This window comes from Eumetopias jubatus, unplaced genomic scaffold (genome assembly GCF_037043125.1).
Source record: "Eumetopias jubatus isolate StellerSeaLion01/CBP00866 unplaced genomic scaffold, mEumJub1_p1.0 scaffold_3, whole genome shotgun sequence".
Lineage (NCBI taxonomy): Eukaryota > Metazoa > Chordata > Mammalia > Carnivora > Otariidae > Eumetopias > Eumetopias jubatus.
Genome location: NW_028274809.1, coordinates 139109005 through 139129348, shown reverse-complemented (window position 1 = coordinate 139129348; position 20344 = coordinate 139109005). Strand labels below are relative to the sequence as shown.

The window sequence follows — 20344 nt, the reverse complement described above, 5'->3', positions numbered from 1 at the left end:
AGTTGGTTGAGTGCCTGCCTTGCCTGCCTTCAGTTCAGGTCATGATTCCAGGGTCCTGGGATCGAATCCTGTGTCGGGTCTGTTGCTCCACGGGAAGCCTGCTTCTCCCTCTGTCTGCCTCTCCCCCTGCTTGTGCTCTCTGTCTCTGATAAATAAATAAAATCCTTAAGAAAAAGATGTTAATTAAAAAATACATATATAACAGTACAGAAACATTCAGATCACCCAGAGTTTCCTTCACCAAGAAGTAAATAATTATTTGGTTAATATTGCAACTAGACGTCATAAAGGTACATAGATACAGAAATAAGAGAGAGAGTATGTGTTCTATTTTTTCAGTTACTTTGGGTAAACTTTTATTTTGAGATAATCGTAGATTCATGTGCAGCTGTAAAAAATACAGAGACCCTGTGTTTTCTTTACCCAGTTTCCGTCAACGCTAATATACTGCCAAACTATAGTACAATCTATTGTAGTACTGTACAGTCCACTGCCATCGGTATCCACATCCATTCAGTCCACTGATATTCAGATTTCCCCAATTTTACTTGTAGTTACTGATGTGTATGCATGCATGTGTTTAGTTCCATGCAATTTTTTTTATCACGCGTGCTTTCCTGTACCCACCACCACTCTCAAGGTACAGACAGTTCCATTCCCACAAGGATCCCTTGTTTCAGCCTTTTGTAACCATGCTACCTTCCTACTAGTCCCATCCCCTACTTTCCCCTACCCCATTTTTAACCCCTGGTAACCACTGATCTGTTTTCCATTTCTGTGATTTTATCATTTAAAAAAATATTATGTAAATGCTTTTTTTCCCACTTAAATTCCCTGGACATTCATCCAAGGTTTTTTATGTATCAATAGTTCATTTCTTTTTCTCACTGAGTATTTCCGTGGAATGGAGGCATCACAGTATAATCACTCATTGAAGGACTTCTGTGTTGTTTCCCATTTTTTGCTAGTACAAATAAAGCTGCTGTGAATATTTATGTATAGATTTTTGTTTAAACATAAGTTTTCATTTTTCTGGGATAAATGCCCAAGAGTGCATTTGCTGGGTCGTATGATAATTACATGTTAAATTTTATAAGAAACTGCCAAAATTTTCCAGAATGGCTATTTTTAAAAATAAGTATAGATAATTTAAAAAAATATTTTAAAAAGTGAACACTAACACATACAGGAAATATGTCCAGTCCGTCAGAAGCTGCTGGGTATTGTATCCTTCCTCCATCATAATGCACTCCTTCCTCCACGAAGGTAGCCATTATCATTGACATTTATGATAATCACTTTATTTTTCTTTCATAATTCTTAGCATTTAAGTCTTCATTCCTTTGCAATATATTTTTCTTCCTTTTTGATTGTTAAAAAGAATCATACAAAATGCACTCATTTTTAGCATGGCTTTTTAACTGAACACTATTTTCTAAGACTGATTCATGTTGTATATAGCAGTAGCTTATTAATTTTTTTTCTGTATTCCAAAGTGTGTATTTAACATAGTTTATCCATTTTTACTGTTGGTGGATATTTGAGGTGTTTATAATTTGTGGCTCATTACCAGTGCTGCTATCACATTTTTGTACAGTTGTCTCGGTTCATACATTTTTAAAAGGCATATTCCTAAGTGTGGGCTTTGTATTTATTTTTTCTTCTAGTTGATAATGCTAAACTGTTTTTTAAAGGAGTTATACCAGTTTATATTCCCATCAGCAGTGTGGGTTTTTTGTTTTAACTCTTCTCCAGTAGTATAGTCCAATTTTTATTTTTTTATTTTTTTGTTTTTTTTTTAAGATTTTATTTATTATTGACAGAGAGAGACAGTGAGAGCAGGAACACAAGCAGGAGGAGTGGGAGAGGGAGAAGCAGGCTTCCCGCTGAGCAGGGAGCCCGATGTGGGACTCAATCCCAGGACCCTGGGATCATGACCTGAGCTGAAGGCAGACGCTTAACGACTGAGCCACCCAGGCGTCCCCAATTTTTATTTTTAAGGTTAACTGTTAAAAATGGATGTGTAGTGATTCCTTACTGTGGTTTGATTTGACATTCCCCTGATTTCTAATGAAGTTGAGTCCTTTTCATTATTGTCCATTTGGATTTCCTGTTTTATGAAATGCTTATTGAGATCTCTTACCTATTTTTTATTGAGTTGACTTTTTCTTTTTGAGTTGTAATTCTTTATAAATTGTGGGTATAACCCTTAGTTATATGGGTTGCAAGTGTCTTATTCTGTGACTCACCTTTTCATTCTTTTAAAGGTGTCTTTTGGTAAACAGAAGTTATTATCTTTGGTGCATTCCACTTTTTAGTCTTTTATGATTTGTGCTTTGTGTGTCCCATTGCAGTGCCCAAAATCATAAAGGTATTCTCATCATTTTCCAGAAGCTTTTTTGTATTGTCTTTCATATTTAGATCTATAGTCTACCTGGAATTGTTTTTTCTGTATGGTGTGAGATAGGGGTCAAATTTTATTTCTCCTCAATATTGATGAATATCATGTACATTTTAGAAGACTGTCTTTTTCTCACTTACGCATTGCCACCTTTGCCATAGGTATTTATTGAAGCAGAAGTCTGTTTTTAGACTCCTCTATCTGTTCCATTAGTTGATTCATTTATCCTTATGCTATGCCAAACAATTGTATCTTATACTAAGTCTTGATATCCAGGACAGGAAGCCCCTTGCCATCTTTTTCCTTAGGAGTATCTTGGTTATTTTTGGCCTCTTTACATTTCTATGTATATTTTAGAATCAGCTTATCTTGCATAAGCACTTGATTGGTTTAATTTTTTATTGGAATTGTATCATTCTGTATAGCAGCTTAGGAAAAATTAACATCTTTTATTGATTTTGCAATATATGAACATTTGTGAGGTCTTTAATTTTTTTTAAAGATTATTTATTTTAGAGAGAGCACACAATGGGGAGGGACAGAGGGGGAGGGAAAGAGACTCTGAAGCAGACTCCCTGCTGAGCATAGAGCCCAACACAGGCTCCATCTCAGGACTCTTCAGATCATGACCTGAGCTGAAACCAAGAGTTACATACTTTTATGATTTCTAGATATTTGATATTTTTGACACTACTGTATAAAGTATCTCTTTTAAAAGATTGTCATCACTTTGTTTCTGATATATAGAAATACAATTGAATTTTAATATTGACCTTGTATTCTTCAACCTTGTTCAACTGCCTTATTCATTCTAATAGTTCATCTATAAATTTTTAAAAACTTCATACCTATGTAATCATAAACTCTGCAAATAAAACCTCAGTTTTGCATCTTTCTTTCCAAATACTATACCTTTTCTTTCTTTTTCTTGCCTTACTGTACTAGTTGGGGGTAGTGATGGGGTCATGTCTGTTTAACATTTCATTTTAATGTTTGCTGTAGATTCTAGTTAGTTGGTTGTTTTGGGTAGGCATTCCTCATCAGATTAGGGAAATTCCTGTTTTTTCCTAATTTGCTAAGCATGCCAATGAATGAATGATGAATTTAATCAAATATTTTTTCTGTATCGAGATCTGTTGATGTTATAAAATATATTTATGTGGAAAATTATCTTGATTTTTTAAATTGCTAATCAAACTTCCATTCCTGGAATAACTCTAACTTGGCTTTGATTTATAATACTTTAAATATTGCTAGATTCAGTTTGCTTATCTTTTGTTTCTATTTTTACATTTATGTTCATGAATTTAATTAGCCCATAATTTTCCTTTCTCCTAATGTTTTTATCAAGTTTTGGTATTGAGGTTATACTGTACTCATAAAATGAGTTGGGGAAGTGATCCTTTTCTTGTTACGAAGGTGGTTTTTGTAAGACCGGGTATATTTCTTCCTTAACTATTTAGCAGAATTCACTGATTAGTCTAACTGGAAACGGAATTTTCTTTGTGGGCAATTTTTAAATTATGGAGTTGGGGAGCAAATCTGTATAGCATTTCTACACCTCCTGTGACAACTTTTATCTCAGACTGTCCTTTTAAGAATGTATAACAAGCCTTGAAATACAGAAATAGGGTCTCTCTACAGGGCAAAAGTTTGGGGTTAGGTTTGTGGGCAGCCTCCATAAGAAATTGGTGGTTTTCTAAGCTTGGGGTTCCTCAGCTGTGATAACAAACCGTTTGTGTACGTATTATCTACCTGAGCCTCTTCTAGGTTGCTGCCATGGGCAGATAGGGGCAAAAGGAACTGGATACAAATGTAAAAATCATGCTGTCTGCTTTGTGGTGAATAATAAAATCCTTTTCCCCTGGCCTAGGAGTCTTTTCTCTTCTGTTGGCATCTATGAAATTGTGGCAGGATAACTTGTTAGTTTGTGAGTAACTTGGGTGAAATGTTAGACCCTTCTCAGTTCTTGACATGAAGTTGATTTATTTATAAGGACTATTTGTATCTCCTGTATCTTCTTGTGTCATTTTGGTGAATTTTGACTTTCTTCATCTTATCTAAATTGTCAAAATTATTGGAATGAATTTCCACTCGTTTTCTTTTAAAATGTCCATAAAATTTGTAATAATGCCTTCGTTTTCCATTCCTGATACTGGTAATTTGTGTTTTTGCTGAGTATAAAATTCTAGGCTGATAGATACTTTTATTCAACTCATTGAAGATAGTCACAGCCTTCAGTTGTTTTTGTCATGGAGAATTCTGCTTAGTTTTACTGCTGCTTCTTTGAAGGTAATCTTTTTATTCTCTGTGGCTACTTAAAATTTTTCTCTTTATATTTAATTTCTACAGTTTTAATATGGCTAAATGGAGATTTCTTTTTACATAAGCTGCCTGGGATTCACTGAGCCTCTTTTATCTGTTGATTGCTATTTTCCTGCAGTTGAAAAATTCCAGACACCATCCCTTTAAATGTTTCCTCTGTTCCATTTCTTTTTCTACCCTCCTTCTGAGATTCTGATTAAACTAATGTTTTAAATAGATGTTCAGCCTTTTCACTCTACCTTTTATGTCTCTTTTCTGATTTTTCCAGCTTTATTCTTTTCATGCTCTGTTGTGCTATGTTATATTTCAGCTCACTGAAGTTTTCTTCAGTTATGTCTAGTCTCATCCAGGGAGGTTTAAATTTTACTTATTTTTTTTATTTCTAGATGTCCTGTTTGGTTCTTGTTGAATTTCTGAGAATTTTCTTTATATAGGGATGGAGGAGTTTTTGGCAGTCACCTGCAGAGACAGGTGACCACATTTAAACCATGTTCAAGGCTTGACATTTTTCTGGTAGGGTAGCCAGATGATTGAAACCAGTTGATCATTAGGGTGACCATGTAACGTACCGCCCAACTGGAACATTTTTGAGGGTAAAAAGAAGTGTTATAAACCAGACTGTCTTGGGAAATTAGGACCTGTGGTCATCCTAGTTGTGATTCATCGTGGACTTTTCCATGTCCCGTTTACCCTAACCTCGAGGGTATGGTCCTTTGGGATTTTAATTTTTTATGGTAAGAGACTCCTGTTATGCTTTCCACCTTGTGCAGCTCTGGATTTTGAGTTCTGTTTATTTTCCCCACTGCTTTCTTTGGGAGATTGTCTAAATAGGGTATCTCATTTTCTCTGGATTGACCTATGACCTCACAGATTCTTGTTTTCCCTATATTTGGAGATTGGTGATTACTTATCTTGTGGTCTTTTTGATACTTTTAAGATTTTGTTCAGCTTTTATAGTTGTTTTCAGTGGGAGCTTTGATCTAAATAACTTAGGCCACCATTATAGGGAATAGGAACAAGTGTGGTTAATTTACTTGAAGTAACAGAAGAAAGAGAATGGAAAGAATTGTTCAATGTCAAACAAATGCTTCTTTTCCACAAAAAAAATATGCGTTCCCAAGAGCTGCTTCTGTAGTTGGGGAATGAGGCTATGGGTGTGAGAGGGGAGGAATTAAGGTGTTCGAGTCATTATGTTTGTTTTTAACTCCAGGTGCCACTTTTTGACAAACTTGTTAATTCCTTTTTATGAAAAATTAAGTTATTTCCCTCAAAATGCAGTTTCTCAATTTTTACCATTTACATTTTCACTTTATTGAGGCTTTAAAGGTTAACATTCTGTTCCACAGCTACTTCCACTGCTGTTTAGCCTTAGTATTAGCTGTAAATATTTTGTGCTTTTTTTCTAGTTTTCTGATCATGCCATCTTATTCCTGAATTATTTATTTTCATGTGTCTTTATATTGTCTAGATTTCCAAATTAGATCCCTTTATTTCTAAAAAGGGCTCATGAACGGCTTTTAAAAACTATGCAGTTTTTTTCCGGTTTCATTGTAGAATTTTTGTCTCCATTTTAGACTCAAGATTATGTGTCTTAGATATATAGTTATAATTTTATATATAGAAGATAAATTACATATATTTTTTATTCCTCAAAGAGTTCTAGGCAATTAATGAATGTTTACTTTAAAGCTGACTAAACACTTTTATGGAAGAATTGATTTACTTGTTGGACCACATTTTTCTCTCCATGCTTCTCGTCTTTATTTCCTCTGATGTTGAAATATAATTTTTAATAAGTACATTTTGTCTTAATTATAAGCTCTGATTTAATTTGGTCAGTATGGCTTAAATCATGTGAAAAATGATTGGTCATTTTTTTTTAGTTTTATGTGTTTGTAGTGAAGTGGATTGAATTATTATTTCTGTGTGCTTATATAATTGAGGCCTCTTAATTACTTTAATGTACTGCTTTAATAAATTTTTATGCAATAAAATTGTTCAATTGTTTTTTCACATTTTAATATTTTCTTTAGAAGGATATAGTGATGTGGAAAGCATGACTTTTTTAAAAAAAATATTTTTCTATTGGTAGATTGTCAGTCTTTTTAGTGGTCCTTGCCATATATAGTCATCAAAAAACAAAAGAGATATGGCATCAGTTCTTTATTTACCTCCTTCTCTTCTTGCTGGCTGCCTCAAAAAGGAAAGGGTCACATATTTCAACTAATGACAGCTTGGAATTTATTTTCTTATTAGTAGTGGTTTTAAGGAGAGTTGTTACTATTACTTCAGAATAAGAAATCAGAGGAAAAAAGCTTGGCCCAGAGAGGTTTCTGGGGAATCTTTGAATGAATAGCTGAGTGTTTTAAATGTATCAATTACTTACATATGTAAACATTTCTTTCTACTGTTGTTTTTATTTTTAAGATTTTATTTCTTTGAGAGAGAGAAAGAGAAAGAGAAAGAGAGCGCACAAGTGGGGGGAGGTGGGCAGAGGAGAGGAAGAAGCAGGCTCTCTGCTCAGCAGGGAGCCCAGTGTGGGGCTTGTTCCCAGGACCCTGGGATTATGACCTGAGTCGAAGGCAGATGCTTAACTGACTGAGCCACCAAGGTGCCCCTCTACTGTTCTTAAAAAATTTCCAGGTGAGTTGAACATCTTACCTCTGAATCACATTTATATTATAAGGTTGTTTGATGAACACTCTTTTTCATAGATGGAGGGGGGGAAAAACAATTTTCTACCTTTCAAAGCTAGGGGGAGAATTTAGATTCACAATGTTATGTTGTAGTAGTTGAGAGTGGGTTCTGGAACCTGACTGCTGAATTAAAACCCTCCTCAATCTCTCATTAGGAGGGATGCCTGCGTGGGTGGCTCAGTCCGTTAAGCATCTGTCTTTGGCTCAGGTCATGATCCCAGGGTCCTGGGATCGAGTCCTGCATTGGGCTCCCTGCTCAGTGGGAACCCTGCTTCTCCCTCTGCCTGCCACTCCCCCTGCCTGTGCTCTCTCTCTCTCTCTGATAAATAAATAAATAAAAATCTTTAAAAAGAAAATCTCTCATTAGGAGCTCTGAAACCTTAGACATACTTGGCCAAACTTCAGTTTCTCCATTTGTACATTAGACATAGCAATAAGAAAAGTGCCTGGCATAAGTTAATGCTTAGTAAACATTAGTGTCCTTTTATTCTTCCTTGTTTTATTCTTTTATTTTTATATTTATTATTTATTGTTACTATTTTTCATTTGTAATATGAGCTAGGAATTTGAATAGAGATGAACAGTAGACTCAAAGGTGAGAGTGTTAGGCTGCAGAGACAGTTTTTTTGTTTTTGTTTTTGTTTTTTAGGTTTTATTTATTTATTTATTCGACAGGGAGAGACACAGCGAGAGAGGGAACACAAGCAGGGGGAGCGGGAGAGGGAGAAGCAGGGGGAGCGGGAGAGGGAGAAGCAGGCTTCTGCTGGGCAGGGAGCCCCATGCGGGGCTCGATCCCAGGACCTTGGGATCATGACCTGAGCCGAAGGCAGACACTTAACGACTGAGCCACCCAGGCACCCCTGCAAAGACAGTTTTAAATAAATGTCCAGTTTTTAAACTAAGGGTCTAAGAAAGTGAATTGCTATGGTAATTAAATTACAATGTAACTTAAAATTTAAATCTATCATTAATATGAAGCCAAGCAGAAGATATTATTAATAGCAGCTTTAGTTAGGTGTGTGCTCAGTTCAGAAAGATTGACCAAGCAATGCCATTGATCCTATCCTTCTCTTTGATTTTATAAAAGATTGGTAGGGACTACGTTAGCAGGCATCTTCCTTGATTGCTTTATAATAAGAATATTTCTCAATCTGTCGTCATCCTGTTTGGTTATATTTAGTACATATAAGTGACCAGAAGCTAAAAGATGCCTGGGTTTCAAGGCAGTATTCGGGACTGTTTAACTGTATTAATCTTAGCTGACATCTTTTGTTTATTAGTTTGCCAATTTTCAAAATACTTTTTCCAGTGGACTCCTAATGTATGTATTCTTGTGTTTAAATCTTCTAAGGATTTATTAGTAATTTGCCTCTCAGATAGCTATGTAAAATAAGGTATTAAGCAACAATAACTTCATATTTTATCTTTTAAAGCTATATAATACAAAAACTATGTATTTAGAAGTAAATATAAAATCTATTAATATGTGAGTGAGTGTGTGTTGCTCTTAAAAGATCAACAGATCGTGTTGTATAACCTGAACAAAAACGCACCACTATTGGCCTTTGGGTCACTTTTTATCTGATTTTTTTTAGAAAAAGTATGTGAGCTTTAGCATCAGTGCTCTAGTATTTTCAGTGTAAAAAAAAGCCAGCAGTTGCTCTTCTTCATCCTTCTGTTGACATGTTCTTGGGGAGGTGTCTAATTATTTGAGTAGTTTACCACAAGTTTATTAATTTGGAAAACTGAAGATAAGAATACTAGCTCCTTAGGGAACAAATGGCTGCCCTGCTGGTTAAAGCCTCAGGCCCCTCTCTGTCTGGAGATAGCTTCTTATGTAACTCTTCATGCCTTACTGCTCCTAAGAAATTGGCCATGTTGGTCTGCCGGCTTCCACCAGTTCAGTTTTTCAGACTGTGTTTCTCCTTCCCAGTTTTCTTCACTTCCTCTCAAGACCCTAAAACAGAGCATACAAGATGCTATTTGATCCTAAGTATTTTTTTTTAATTGTTTGATACTACTGGGAAGCAGAAGAGAATTATGCTTTTCTCTGTCCACCCTCTTACTCCTCCTCTACCCCCTAAGTCGGGGTGGGGGTATAGTACAAAAGTTGACTATATCTCAGAAATTTGTGAAGTTGTTCCTTTGCTTACTTTATATAAATACCCTCTCCACCTCCCAACGCCCCCCCCCCCAGTTGTTTAAAGATATTCTACTTTTTCTTAGATGTTCCCATGGAAGAATTTTTAGTTCATTTTTAGCATTCAGTTTGGTGGTTATTCCCAGGGAGCTAGCTATTCTTCTGAATTACTCAGTGATTATTCTGTACCTGAATGAGGAAAATCTCTTGGCTCACAGAGGTTTCTTTCCTGGTTAGACTTACTCCCTGACCTATCAGTCACCTCCTTTCCTTTCTGTGGTTGTGGCTCAACATGTCTCAGTAATGGATTCTCTATCCTAGTTTTTTCTTGCAGCAAACTTGCCAGACTGGCTGGATTCCCTTTTGGTTAACTTGGGCATCTTCCAGTATCTTAAGCCAAGTCTTGGCCTAGTCTAATGAGAGGAGCTGCTAACCATCCTTCAACATTATCTTGCCCATTTTCAAGGCTGCGTTGTAACAAGTAAACATATATGTATCATAAATGCCTGTGGTTGTATATTTTGGTTTTGTTGTTTTATAAATTAATCACCTGTGACTTTTAGTTTCTTTGGTGTTTCTCTCCAGTAATCACCCAACCCTTATTAATAAATTATTCCTGTACATAGCTATAGTCTTTCCTTTTTCTTTCTGTAGGGGTTTCTATAAAAATATTCATGGATATGGGGCACCTAGGTGGCTCAGTTGGTTAAGTGTCTGACTCTTGATTTCGGCTCAGGTCATGATCTCAGGGTCGTGAGATTGAGCTCTGGGTGGGACTCTGTGCTCCGTAGGGAGTTTGCTTGAGATTCTCTCTCCCTCTGCCCTGCTCACATTGTATTTTTTTTTTGCATTGTTGGAAATTTTTAATTAAATGGAGGTCATTTACAGCAGCTTATGAGATTTATATCAGTGATTTTTGTTTGAGAGAAACTCTTGAACCATTGCGTGTTTTGGTCAAGAAGTAGGAACACCGTCACCTTTTCATAAATTATTTTAGGTAAATTTAAAATTTCATCCTAGATGTTTCCCTCTGCCCAGCACACTTTCCTTTATCACCACTCCCTTGGTGCTTGTTAACAGAAGCAAATTAATTTTAATATTAGCTTAAGCAAAATATGATTAGGAAGACCAGTCTGCTGCAGAAGTAGCCATATATATTTCAGAGCTAAATACAAATAATTTCTAAGTTGCATGCTGTTTTGGATAGTCCATGTTACATCTCTGCTTTATTAGGAAGGATAATTATGATTCAGATGCCCTAATTTTAACCTTGACTGACATCATTGCAGTTTAAGACATTTAACCAGAATTTATTAGATAGGGGTATCTCTAAGATTGTGTTATCACATATATTACTGCTGACTGGTTTTATACTGCTGATGAAACAGCTGCAATGATTATTTTGTTCTTGTAGATTTTGTACATGAAGATAGAATACAAAAGTCCCAGGAAACTCACCATATGTATTTTTAAACCAATACAAATGAAAACTGTGTTGGCCTGTAGCAATTTAAAGTGTATTCTTGTATTTATACTATTCATCAAAGTATTAAGTGTGCATTTGTTAAAAGTTCTGCATTCTGTTCATGTCTGAGTTGAAAGCCTAATTAATGTAAATGTGCATTTTTCTGCATGGTATTCATGGTTATGTCAAAGATATCTTTATACTGGATAAGATAATAACCAGTGCTTATTGAAAGTCTGTAGTGGGTGAGGCACTTTATATATAATTTAGAATTTCATTTAAGTCTTATAAAAGGTGTATCAACTAATCATTATCTCCATTTTGTTATGAGGATGTTGAAGTTCAAAGAAGTTAAGAATCTTGCTTACATCATGTAAGCAGGTTACTGGAGGTTAATTGGATTTGAATCCTGGCCTGACTCCAGTGCTCATGTGTGCCGTATTTTTTCTTCATAATATGTCCATTCTGCAGACTGTACAAATCCTAAAAAGTTAACCTCCTTTTCCGCAAACTTGATGAAAATCTAGATTTACTAATAGACAAATTTGGGATATCCTTTACTCTTGTGAGATGATTCATCTCATGTTCTTTAAATGACCCAACATGACATTAAAAATACTATTTGCTTTCCCATAGTTCAGTTTGTCACTCAACATTTATGAGTACCTGCATTGTGAGATTTTATCAAGTGAGGCAAACCTGGGTTTTGGCACTCTGTATTCAGCACATACTTCATGAACGCCTGTTTTATGCCGGGTTCTAAGTGTTAGAGATGTCAGTGGCTGGCAAAGGCAGACACAGTTCCTGCTGGCTCTGGAGCTAGTATACCTGGGTTTCAAGTCTTGGTTCCACTTTTACCTCTTAATAACTGTATGATCTTAGGTTCTTAGCCCTCGTAAGTCTCTGTTTCTTCACCTGAAAGAAGGAAAGATTTATAGTACCTTTCTTAGGGTCATTGTGAGGATTAATTGAGATAACGTAGGTTCGTAGTGTTGGTCAGGCATGTAATGAAACAATAAGCGTTACTTTTTTTTTTTAAGATTTTATTTATTTATTTGAGAGGGAGAGAATGAGAGATAGAGAGCAAAGAGGGAAGAGGGTCAGAGGGAGAAGCAGACTCCCTGCTCAGCAGGGAGCCCGATGTGGGACTCCATCCTGGGACTCCAGGATCATGACCTGAGCCGAAGGCAGTCGCTTAATATCCTCTTTAAAATAGCAGTTGAACTATAAAGAAATTTCTTTTAAAATAATAACAAGCTTCATTAGTATTATTAGCTTCAGTCTGGGATGGTAGTCATCTTTCTTACTTGCAAAGTCTCAGTAAGTGTTTCATTTGCTCTGCACACAGCCATATACATTTTAGAAATATAGTACACTATAATCTGTGTTTTCACTTTCCATATTTTAAAGACAGTGCTAGAGGCATTGCATGGGATAATTCCAAATACAAGAGTATGTATGTTTGGCTTGTGGCAAGTAAACTATTTTTTATTACTTTTCTTTTGGGAAAAAGAAAATTAAGAGTCACTTTGTGATTTATTCTGTAAAGCAATGAGAATAATAATTTCTGTGAGAAGAATTTTAAGGAAGAAATTCTTCATTGACTGCAAAGAAAAATATGACAACATCACTCTGACTTGTGGTTGACATTTTGTATGATTTCTTGAGTCTTTTTTAATGGAAAGTATTTCTAAATATTTTAAGAAATGGGAAAATTGAAAATGATATTTTCTGTATACTTAACAACACAGTATTTATGCACTTGGCTATGTAAATCCAAATGCAACTAGCTGAATTTAAAAAGGTACATGTATAAAGAGTTGTACAAGAGTAATTAATCTAGCCAAATATCCTTCTAGATTATTAAATTGTTTTAGAATATTATGATCTATCAAGAGTGTGAGGATGAGTTAAATGCATCCAGATATGATTTCTTTTAGAGACATACATTAAAATGAATGACAGATTTCTTTAAGTAGTAGTTTCCATCTGTAATAATTTGTTAGAACAGTTAAATTCTTTTTGTGAATTCATGCAAAAACTCACACTACCTCTAAGGAGATTTGTTCAGTGATATCTCCTGTAAAAAGATATGTCAGGGCTATTCTCATTATCTGCAATGAAATCTTGGTTAGACAAAATCTTGCTTTGACATTAAATCATTCTCATTTTTTTCATTACCGAAGTCCAAATGCCAAGGAAAAGTCAACTCACAAGCTGGAGAGGTATGTAAACAGTTCAATTACAGTGAACTGTTCTGAAGTAGATTTAAGTATATTTTTCCATTTTCATAGTTCCTTTAAAGCCTGATGAAGCCATGTTAAAGCACAGAAGAGATAATTTGATGTTTTGTTAGAAACATTTTTCCCGTTATACATAAAAGAAGATTGTGTGGTTGATATGGAATTTTGGTGTTTTTTTTTTATGTGGATTTTTAAAAGGACTTTATAATAGATTCTAAAATATTTACTATGTGCAGGCAACTTTTGCATTACCTCTGATTTTGTAAGTGGAAGTCAGTTCTGAGAATGAATATTAGCTTTGCTGCTAATTTATTCTAAGTTTTTAATGTGTAAGCAAACTTTTGGCATATATGCTAATTTATGTAACCTCAGTCAGGATTTAAATTTATTAAGATTAAGATTTAGTTACCTGTTTTAATGGTTAGATTTTAAAGGAGCAAATTTAAGATATAATTTATTCTTAGAAGCTAAAGAAAATGAGGGGCATAGAAATTATTTAGCTGCTCTTTGGGAGGGAAGAAATGCACTCAAATTTAGAGCTAAGTTTCTGCATTATTTCACTGAGAAGCCAAAATAAAACAATTATAACTTCCTATTTAGCGTGAGGTTAAAGACATTAACACAACTCAGTGAATTTGAGATTTGCATCAAAATAGGTATTGAAAAGAATAAAGGTCTTTCGTAAGAGTAATATTTAGTGGCTCATTTAATATTTTTGAGCTTGAAAAATGGATTCATAGGATGGTTCTGAAAATGAACTCCTTTATTATTTTGATACCACATAAGCTGTTAAGGCTAAGTTGTCCATGCTGTGTTGGAGCTCAGCCTGCAAAGAAATGAATTTACTGATTTTTGTCACTTGCAAGACCAGCCAGGGTTACTGTAGCCTGCCAGTTGACTGCATCAATGCATAGTACTGTGTGAAATCATCAAGTGGTACTCTTTGTTTTGAAAGTGACACATGTAACTTTTTATTATAACTATTAATACAAGCAAAGAAGCTAGTAGTGCTTTTATTTATTTTTTATTGTCATTACGCAGTTTTCTAGGAATGTTCAGCAATATGTCAATTCAGCTATAATTCTAGTATGAAATACAGGAACTATGAATAAGCTTTTGGTGTCTGCCATTAAAATTAAATCAATAACTTTAATACCTTCTTAACAATTACATTTGGTTTCACTAGAGCTCTGTCTTATTTAGTACATCTGCACATTTCTTTTGCTCTCAGTAGTTAATTTTTACCAGTTCAGTTTCTTTGTAGTTTTATAGAAAAGATTTTAAATCTTATAGCCCCTTAACATATTTTATTACCATTTACTTAAATGAATGATAGATAATGTACATGCTTGTTCATTGTGCAAGTACCCAAGACATTCTGATTGAAAGACAGCTTCAGGGGAAATAAACAAATAGCAAAAGCATTCAGTCTTTATTTACAATATATAGAACATCATTGTTTTCATTATAAGAGTCTGATCAGCAGGAACACCCTTGAGAAGGACATCTTTAGCAATAGAATTTACATACCCTTAGCTCACAGTAATTGATTAGCAGCAGGGCTCTGAGTACAGAGCTGGCCCGGCACACGTTATTCGGGATGCCTTTGATGCTGTGGTTTTCCGAAGCTTGCTGGCTGCATGCTTGTTGCCTTTGTTCATGACACAGGTAATTACTTGATAAAATGAAGTGCATCGCTGTGAACAATTGACCCTTTGGAACAATCCAGGCTGGTCAGCAGTCTAAAACCACACTTTAAGGCCATCATTATAGCCTCAAACTTAAGAGTTTCCAGGGTACAGACAAAGGTGTTGTCTTCCTTTAGTACTAGTCGAGTGCCATTTTCAGACTTTATGAAGTATTTAAATTGAATGATATTTGATGATATTGAAAACTCCTCTGGAAATCCATCCAGCCTGCTTTTGGACACCAGAACAATGCGAGATTTGATTTTTGATATGAAATCAGGAGCATTACAGAAAATTCTCAGTCCTTGTGAGCGATCATGGTTATCTGTTATTTCCAAGAAAGTAGTCTCTCTGGGTGTTAGCTGTTCTTTTTCCCACCTGGATTTCACTTCCTCCGCCAGTCCCTTGAGCTGAAAGAATTCTGCTTCTTGTGCAAGAAGTTGATTTTCTCGAAACCCTTCGGGCAGTAGAAGTTCTCCATTTCGTAGGAAGTTTAGGACATGCCTGAAGAGGAGTCCATCCCTGTCTATGAAATAATGACCATCAGCATCAAACGGGCAGAGGATTTTTCCATTTACTATACCTTCAAGGAAAGTGTCTGGGTACTTGGTCAGTGTTTGTTTTTGAGTAATGTATAAATATCCACCAACGTTGAGGGTCATCAGTGTGGATTTGCAGTTCTTTCCTCGGTCAGCATCTTCCAAGCTGTTGTGTTTCCCTTCATACTCCTTTTCTTTTTCTCTTCTGTTTATTTTACGCTCCATTTTTGAAAATGCTATTTCAGCCTGTTCTTCTTGGCTTTGAGATTTTTAAAAAAGAAACACTACCACACAAGCACGCCTTTATTCAGCCCCAGTCTGGTGATGGAATGGAAATGCGGGCAGCATCGCCTGCGCTGTCAGCTCGGTTTTGCAGTAGGTGGCGTATCAGCTATGTGTGCGGGAGCTTTCTGGAGTAAGACGGGGGAAAAAAAAAGATAATTTGCATTTAACTGTGTCGGGGAAGGAATTTGTTGTTTAAAGATTTTCATGTATATTCTTTGAAATAATAAGAGTTACTCAGAATAAATTGAATTTCCTCTTAGCAGTTAAGCAATTACAAACGTTTAATTCTCCAGCTGAGTTTGAGCGTGTTTCCATTTCTAAATGTCTTTGAAGTTTGCTCAATCAGGCAAGCTTAATATTGAATAATATTGTTAACTTTTGGAGAGTAATGTATATTGAATTAGTATCATCTTTTAAAGTAAATCATAAACAGGAAATCTAAAGAAAGGAAGTAGGTGTATAGAAACTTTTCTCCCATAAAAAGTCACATATTTCACAGGGGTGTAGTCATTTTAGAGACCCAAATGAGAATATTTAAACCTATTATTTGTGATATTGCACTTGAATTTAATTGGATTTGCATGTAATTCTGATTTGGGGATTTTTAGCATGTGAGAAAAAATTTTCTTAAAGCCCTTTAACAGAAGAGTCTATTAATGTATTAATTAATTAATTAATTAATTTATTTATTACCCTAAAGGGAAAACATCAAATATACAGGCTTTGCAGTAATCATTTACATTTCTTTTTGGTTAAGATTTCCTGTGGAAAATTCATAAGCTTCTTTTGCCCTAAAGCTGCTCCAGTGCTGAACAAAGACTTGGGCTGCTATAGGAAGTACTGTAACTGCGTGTGTACGTGTGTGCGTGTGCACGTGCATGTGTGCGTGCGTGCGTGCTTTCACACACGTGCATGTGTTTCAGAAGATAAAAGATTCAGAATACCTGCTATAAAATGGTGTCATGGTAAATTTCACTGTTTTTTTTTTTTTTTCCATTGTTGGTCTCCCCCCCCCCCCCCCCCCCCCCCGCCTTGTTCACAAAGGGGCCAAAGACAGCTTTTTTTTTTTTTGGGGAACTGGAACAGTGTTGAGTCTGGTGTTTTTCCCATTTCTTTTTTTTTTTCTTTCCTCCTTCCCTTGTAACTTGCCTTCCAAAAAGCATTTTAGAGATCTGAGCTTTTATTTCTAGAGTTTAAAGGCCCAGTGGTAAGAAGTGTGAACATTTTCTCCTGTACACTATTATTTGACTGGTCTATCTGCTAAATTATTCTGAGGAACTCTACATTATTATCAGAATTAAATTAGATTTAATATTAAATTGACTTCTATTACATTAAAGGTATTTTTAAATTATTCAGCTGTATGTTGGTGGAAATATTGGAGCAGAGTCTTCTAGAAATGCTTATTACCTTGTATTTTCTCTAAACAATGTTAGATTTTCTTCAGATATAAAAAATGATATCCTTAATTTTGGCAGGTAATATCTTGATCATTGAGATTATCAAAAGTCCATTGAAATTAAACTAAAATCTAATGCATAAACATTTTTAGAGCTGAGTTTTTGCTCAGAAACCATAAAATTCAACCTCCTCATTTTACCAAAAATAAAATTACATTCTAGAGAGTTTTTATTTAGTGTTTTATCTAGAACTTTACAGCTTGTTAATGGTAAGTCGGCACTTGAACTAAATCTTCCTCTCAGTCCTGCATCTTTTAAGAAGAGTTTACTCTTACATTCTGTTTCTCTTTTTTTAAGATTTTATTTTATTTGTCATAGAGCAAGCACAAGCAAGGGGAGCGGCAGGCAGAGGGAGAGAGAGAAGCAGGCTCACCACTGAGCAAGGAGCCCGACACGGGACTCATCCCACGACCCTGGGATCATGACCTGAGCCAAAGGCAGACACTTAACCCACTGAACCACCCAGGCGCCCCGTATTCTAACAGTTTCATGTGTGTGTTGATTTTGTTGTTTTGGATTCAAGTCTTTTTCTATGGGTCAGACTTAAGAAATATTGAATATATTTTCTTGGTACAACTTTGGAAGTGCATGGGGTTCATATGTTTATAGTCACTGCACCATGTTATAAGCAGAATCAACAAAGGCATAATAATTTCATTGATAGGCCTAGTCCTCTTTAAATGAACTTTATGAACATCAGAATCAATAGAACATAACTAGTACAGTAATGGAACCCAGGTTTTGTGCGTTTAAATCAGGTGATGTAGTAGAATACCATGTAATACTAGGCCTTCCTTACATCCTGTTTGGTCCATTTGTAGAAGCCGTCATGGGGGAAATAAAGCTAGTGCTTCCCAGGATGGGAAGGTGAGGCAGGGCTACTGCAGGTTGGACTGCTGCCTCTACAGTCATCACTCCAGGGCTGCCTTACACTTGCTAACTCACTTCTGGCTTCTGCTCCCTGATTTTTATTCTTTGTTTCTGCTGGCTTGCCTTGACAGACTGAGAACCACCCCAGTGTGTGCCTCTGACCCTTGTTTTTCACTCTAGACTTCACTCTGGTGTTCTTGGCTTCTGCACACCTGACATGTATGATTCGTTTGCCACCCCCATGGCCAGGCAACAGGAGTGTAACGGAGGCTTTGTCTTAGTGCCTGACTAGAAGTTGATAGGAATCCCTAGCACTTTTGTGTCCTGCTGCCCCCAACTTGCAGTCTTAGAAAAGACTTAGAAAAGACACATCATCCCCTTTAAAGTAACATGATTGCATCTTAGAGAAGTTGCAGGGGCTTGTTATCACTGCTGCCTGTTGTGGTACACCTGCCCCTTACAAGAAAGCCACGTTGTTTCTTTATTCTATTCTAAGTTTGTATTCGCCTGCTTGGGTGGGTGGAGGGTGGGGAAAGCTTGTCCTGGATATTGTCAGTCAGGTCCACATAGCCCTAAGAGTATAAAAATCGTGCTTTAGTACCTATGCCAAGGAAAACATGGTGTGATTATCTTTCTCCACATTGCTGCAGATATAAACTGCAGTTAATCAGTTCAACAGTTTCAGCAAAAGGCTTAACCCAGGGGCGCCTGGGTGGCTCAGATGGTTAAGCAAATGCCTTCGGCTCAGGTCATGATCCCAGGGTCCTGGGATCGAGCCCCATGTCTGGCTCCTGGCTCAGCGGGGAACTTGCTTCTCCCTTGCCTTCTGTCTCTCCCCTGCTCATGCTTGCTTGCTCTATCTCTGTCTCAAATGAATAAATAAAATCTTAAAAAAAAAAAAGGCTTAACCCACATGTCAAAGATTAGCTCACTTAGATCCACTTGACCACTGGACTTGAGGATTGTGTCTCCTTTGCAGACAGAAGGCTTTTTGTTTTTTAAGGGTAGGGGGGCCCTGCTTTCACTCAGCACCCTAGACCTTTATTAGAATTCGAGCACCTTTATCTTAAACATCTATAATCACACAAATAAAAGAGCCAACTTTGAGGATTTAAACAGTACCATTGTTACGTTCTTGGTATAAGTCAATCCATTAGTTAGGCCCAGTGCCTAAACGAATTCTAGCAAAATCTTCCACTAATATGATGATGCTAAATCCTCCACTACCTGCATGAGGCAGAACTTACTCCAGGCCAGTGGGAGGAGTTTCCATCTTATCTACCAGCTCCTGATGGAAAATGAGATCATTGTCGTTGCCATGATTGACACAGGATATCCTCATAATATATGCTTGCTTCATTTATATGCCATGGAAGGAAGTAGAACTTCACCAAGAAGGTAATCTCTCTTGGTTGGAAGATCCAAGATTTGATGATCCCCCTTTAAGCTCAACATATCACTCCTCTATGAAATTCAAACATTCCTTTTCAAGGAATAGGGTTGGTCTTAGGAGCTGCCTTTAAAATAAGAACATTGGGGGCACCTGGGTGGCTCAGTCGGTTAAGCGTCTGCCTTTGGCTCCGGTCATGATCCCAGGGTCATGGGATCGAGCCCCACCTTGGGCTCCCTGCTCTGCAGGGAGTCTGCTTCTCCCTCTGCCCCTCCCCCACTCGTGTTCTCCATACACCCTTCTCTCGCTCACTCTCTCAAATAAATAAAGAAAATCTTAAAAAAATAAAATAAAATAAAATAGGAACATTGTGCTTCTGCCTCCACAGTCTCCACCTATACCAGATCTTTTTGGTTGATTTTATCTCCAGGTGTTCTGCCTATCTCTTAAAAAAGATTAGTTCCCATTACCTTAGAAAGAAAGTAAAAGCAACTACAGCCAGTGCAGCTGCTGTCAATTTCTACTTAAATCTGGCACTCTGTGTCCTGGACTTTGCCACATTTTTTCAAGCTTATTGATCTGGGTCTGTCTTTCTCACTTGAATATGATGCCCACCTCTACCTGACTCCATGATGATAATTTAATCTGTTCATATTCCCAAATCTGGCTAACCCTTGGCCATCTTTTATGTCCTCTGATTCCTCTTTGCTTTGAACTGTGGCTTTCACAAGGTAAGTCTCTCTTTTTTAATGTGTGGCTTACCTCTTTTTCATAGTCTCCTGTTAATAGCATTTAATATGAGAAACATTTGTTTCCATATTCAGCTATGACTATTTTACTTT

General features: G+C 36.3%; 2 protein-coding genes across 2 annotated transcripts in view; one reads left to right on the top strand and one right to left on the bottom strand.

Moving 5' to 3' along the window:
• GTF2F2 (general transcription factor IIF subunit 2) overlaps positions 1-20344 on the top strand; it is a 150459-nt gene that overhangs the window by 51125 nt on the left and 78990 nt on the right. The gene's annotated exons all lie outside the window — the stretch shown is intronic.
• KCTD4 (potassium channel tetramerization domain containing 4) lies at positions 14943-15722 on the bottom strand. Its single transcript, XM_028103245.2, has one exon. It carries the CDS (start codon positions 15720-15722, stop codon positions 14943-14945), a length of 780 nt encoding a protein of 259 aa, XP_027959046.1.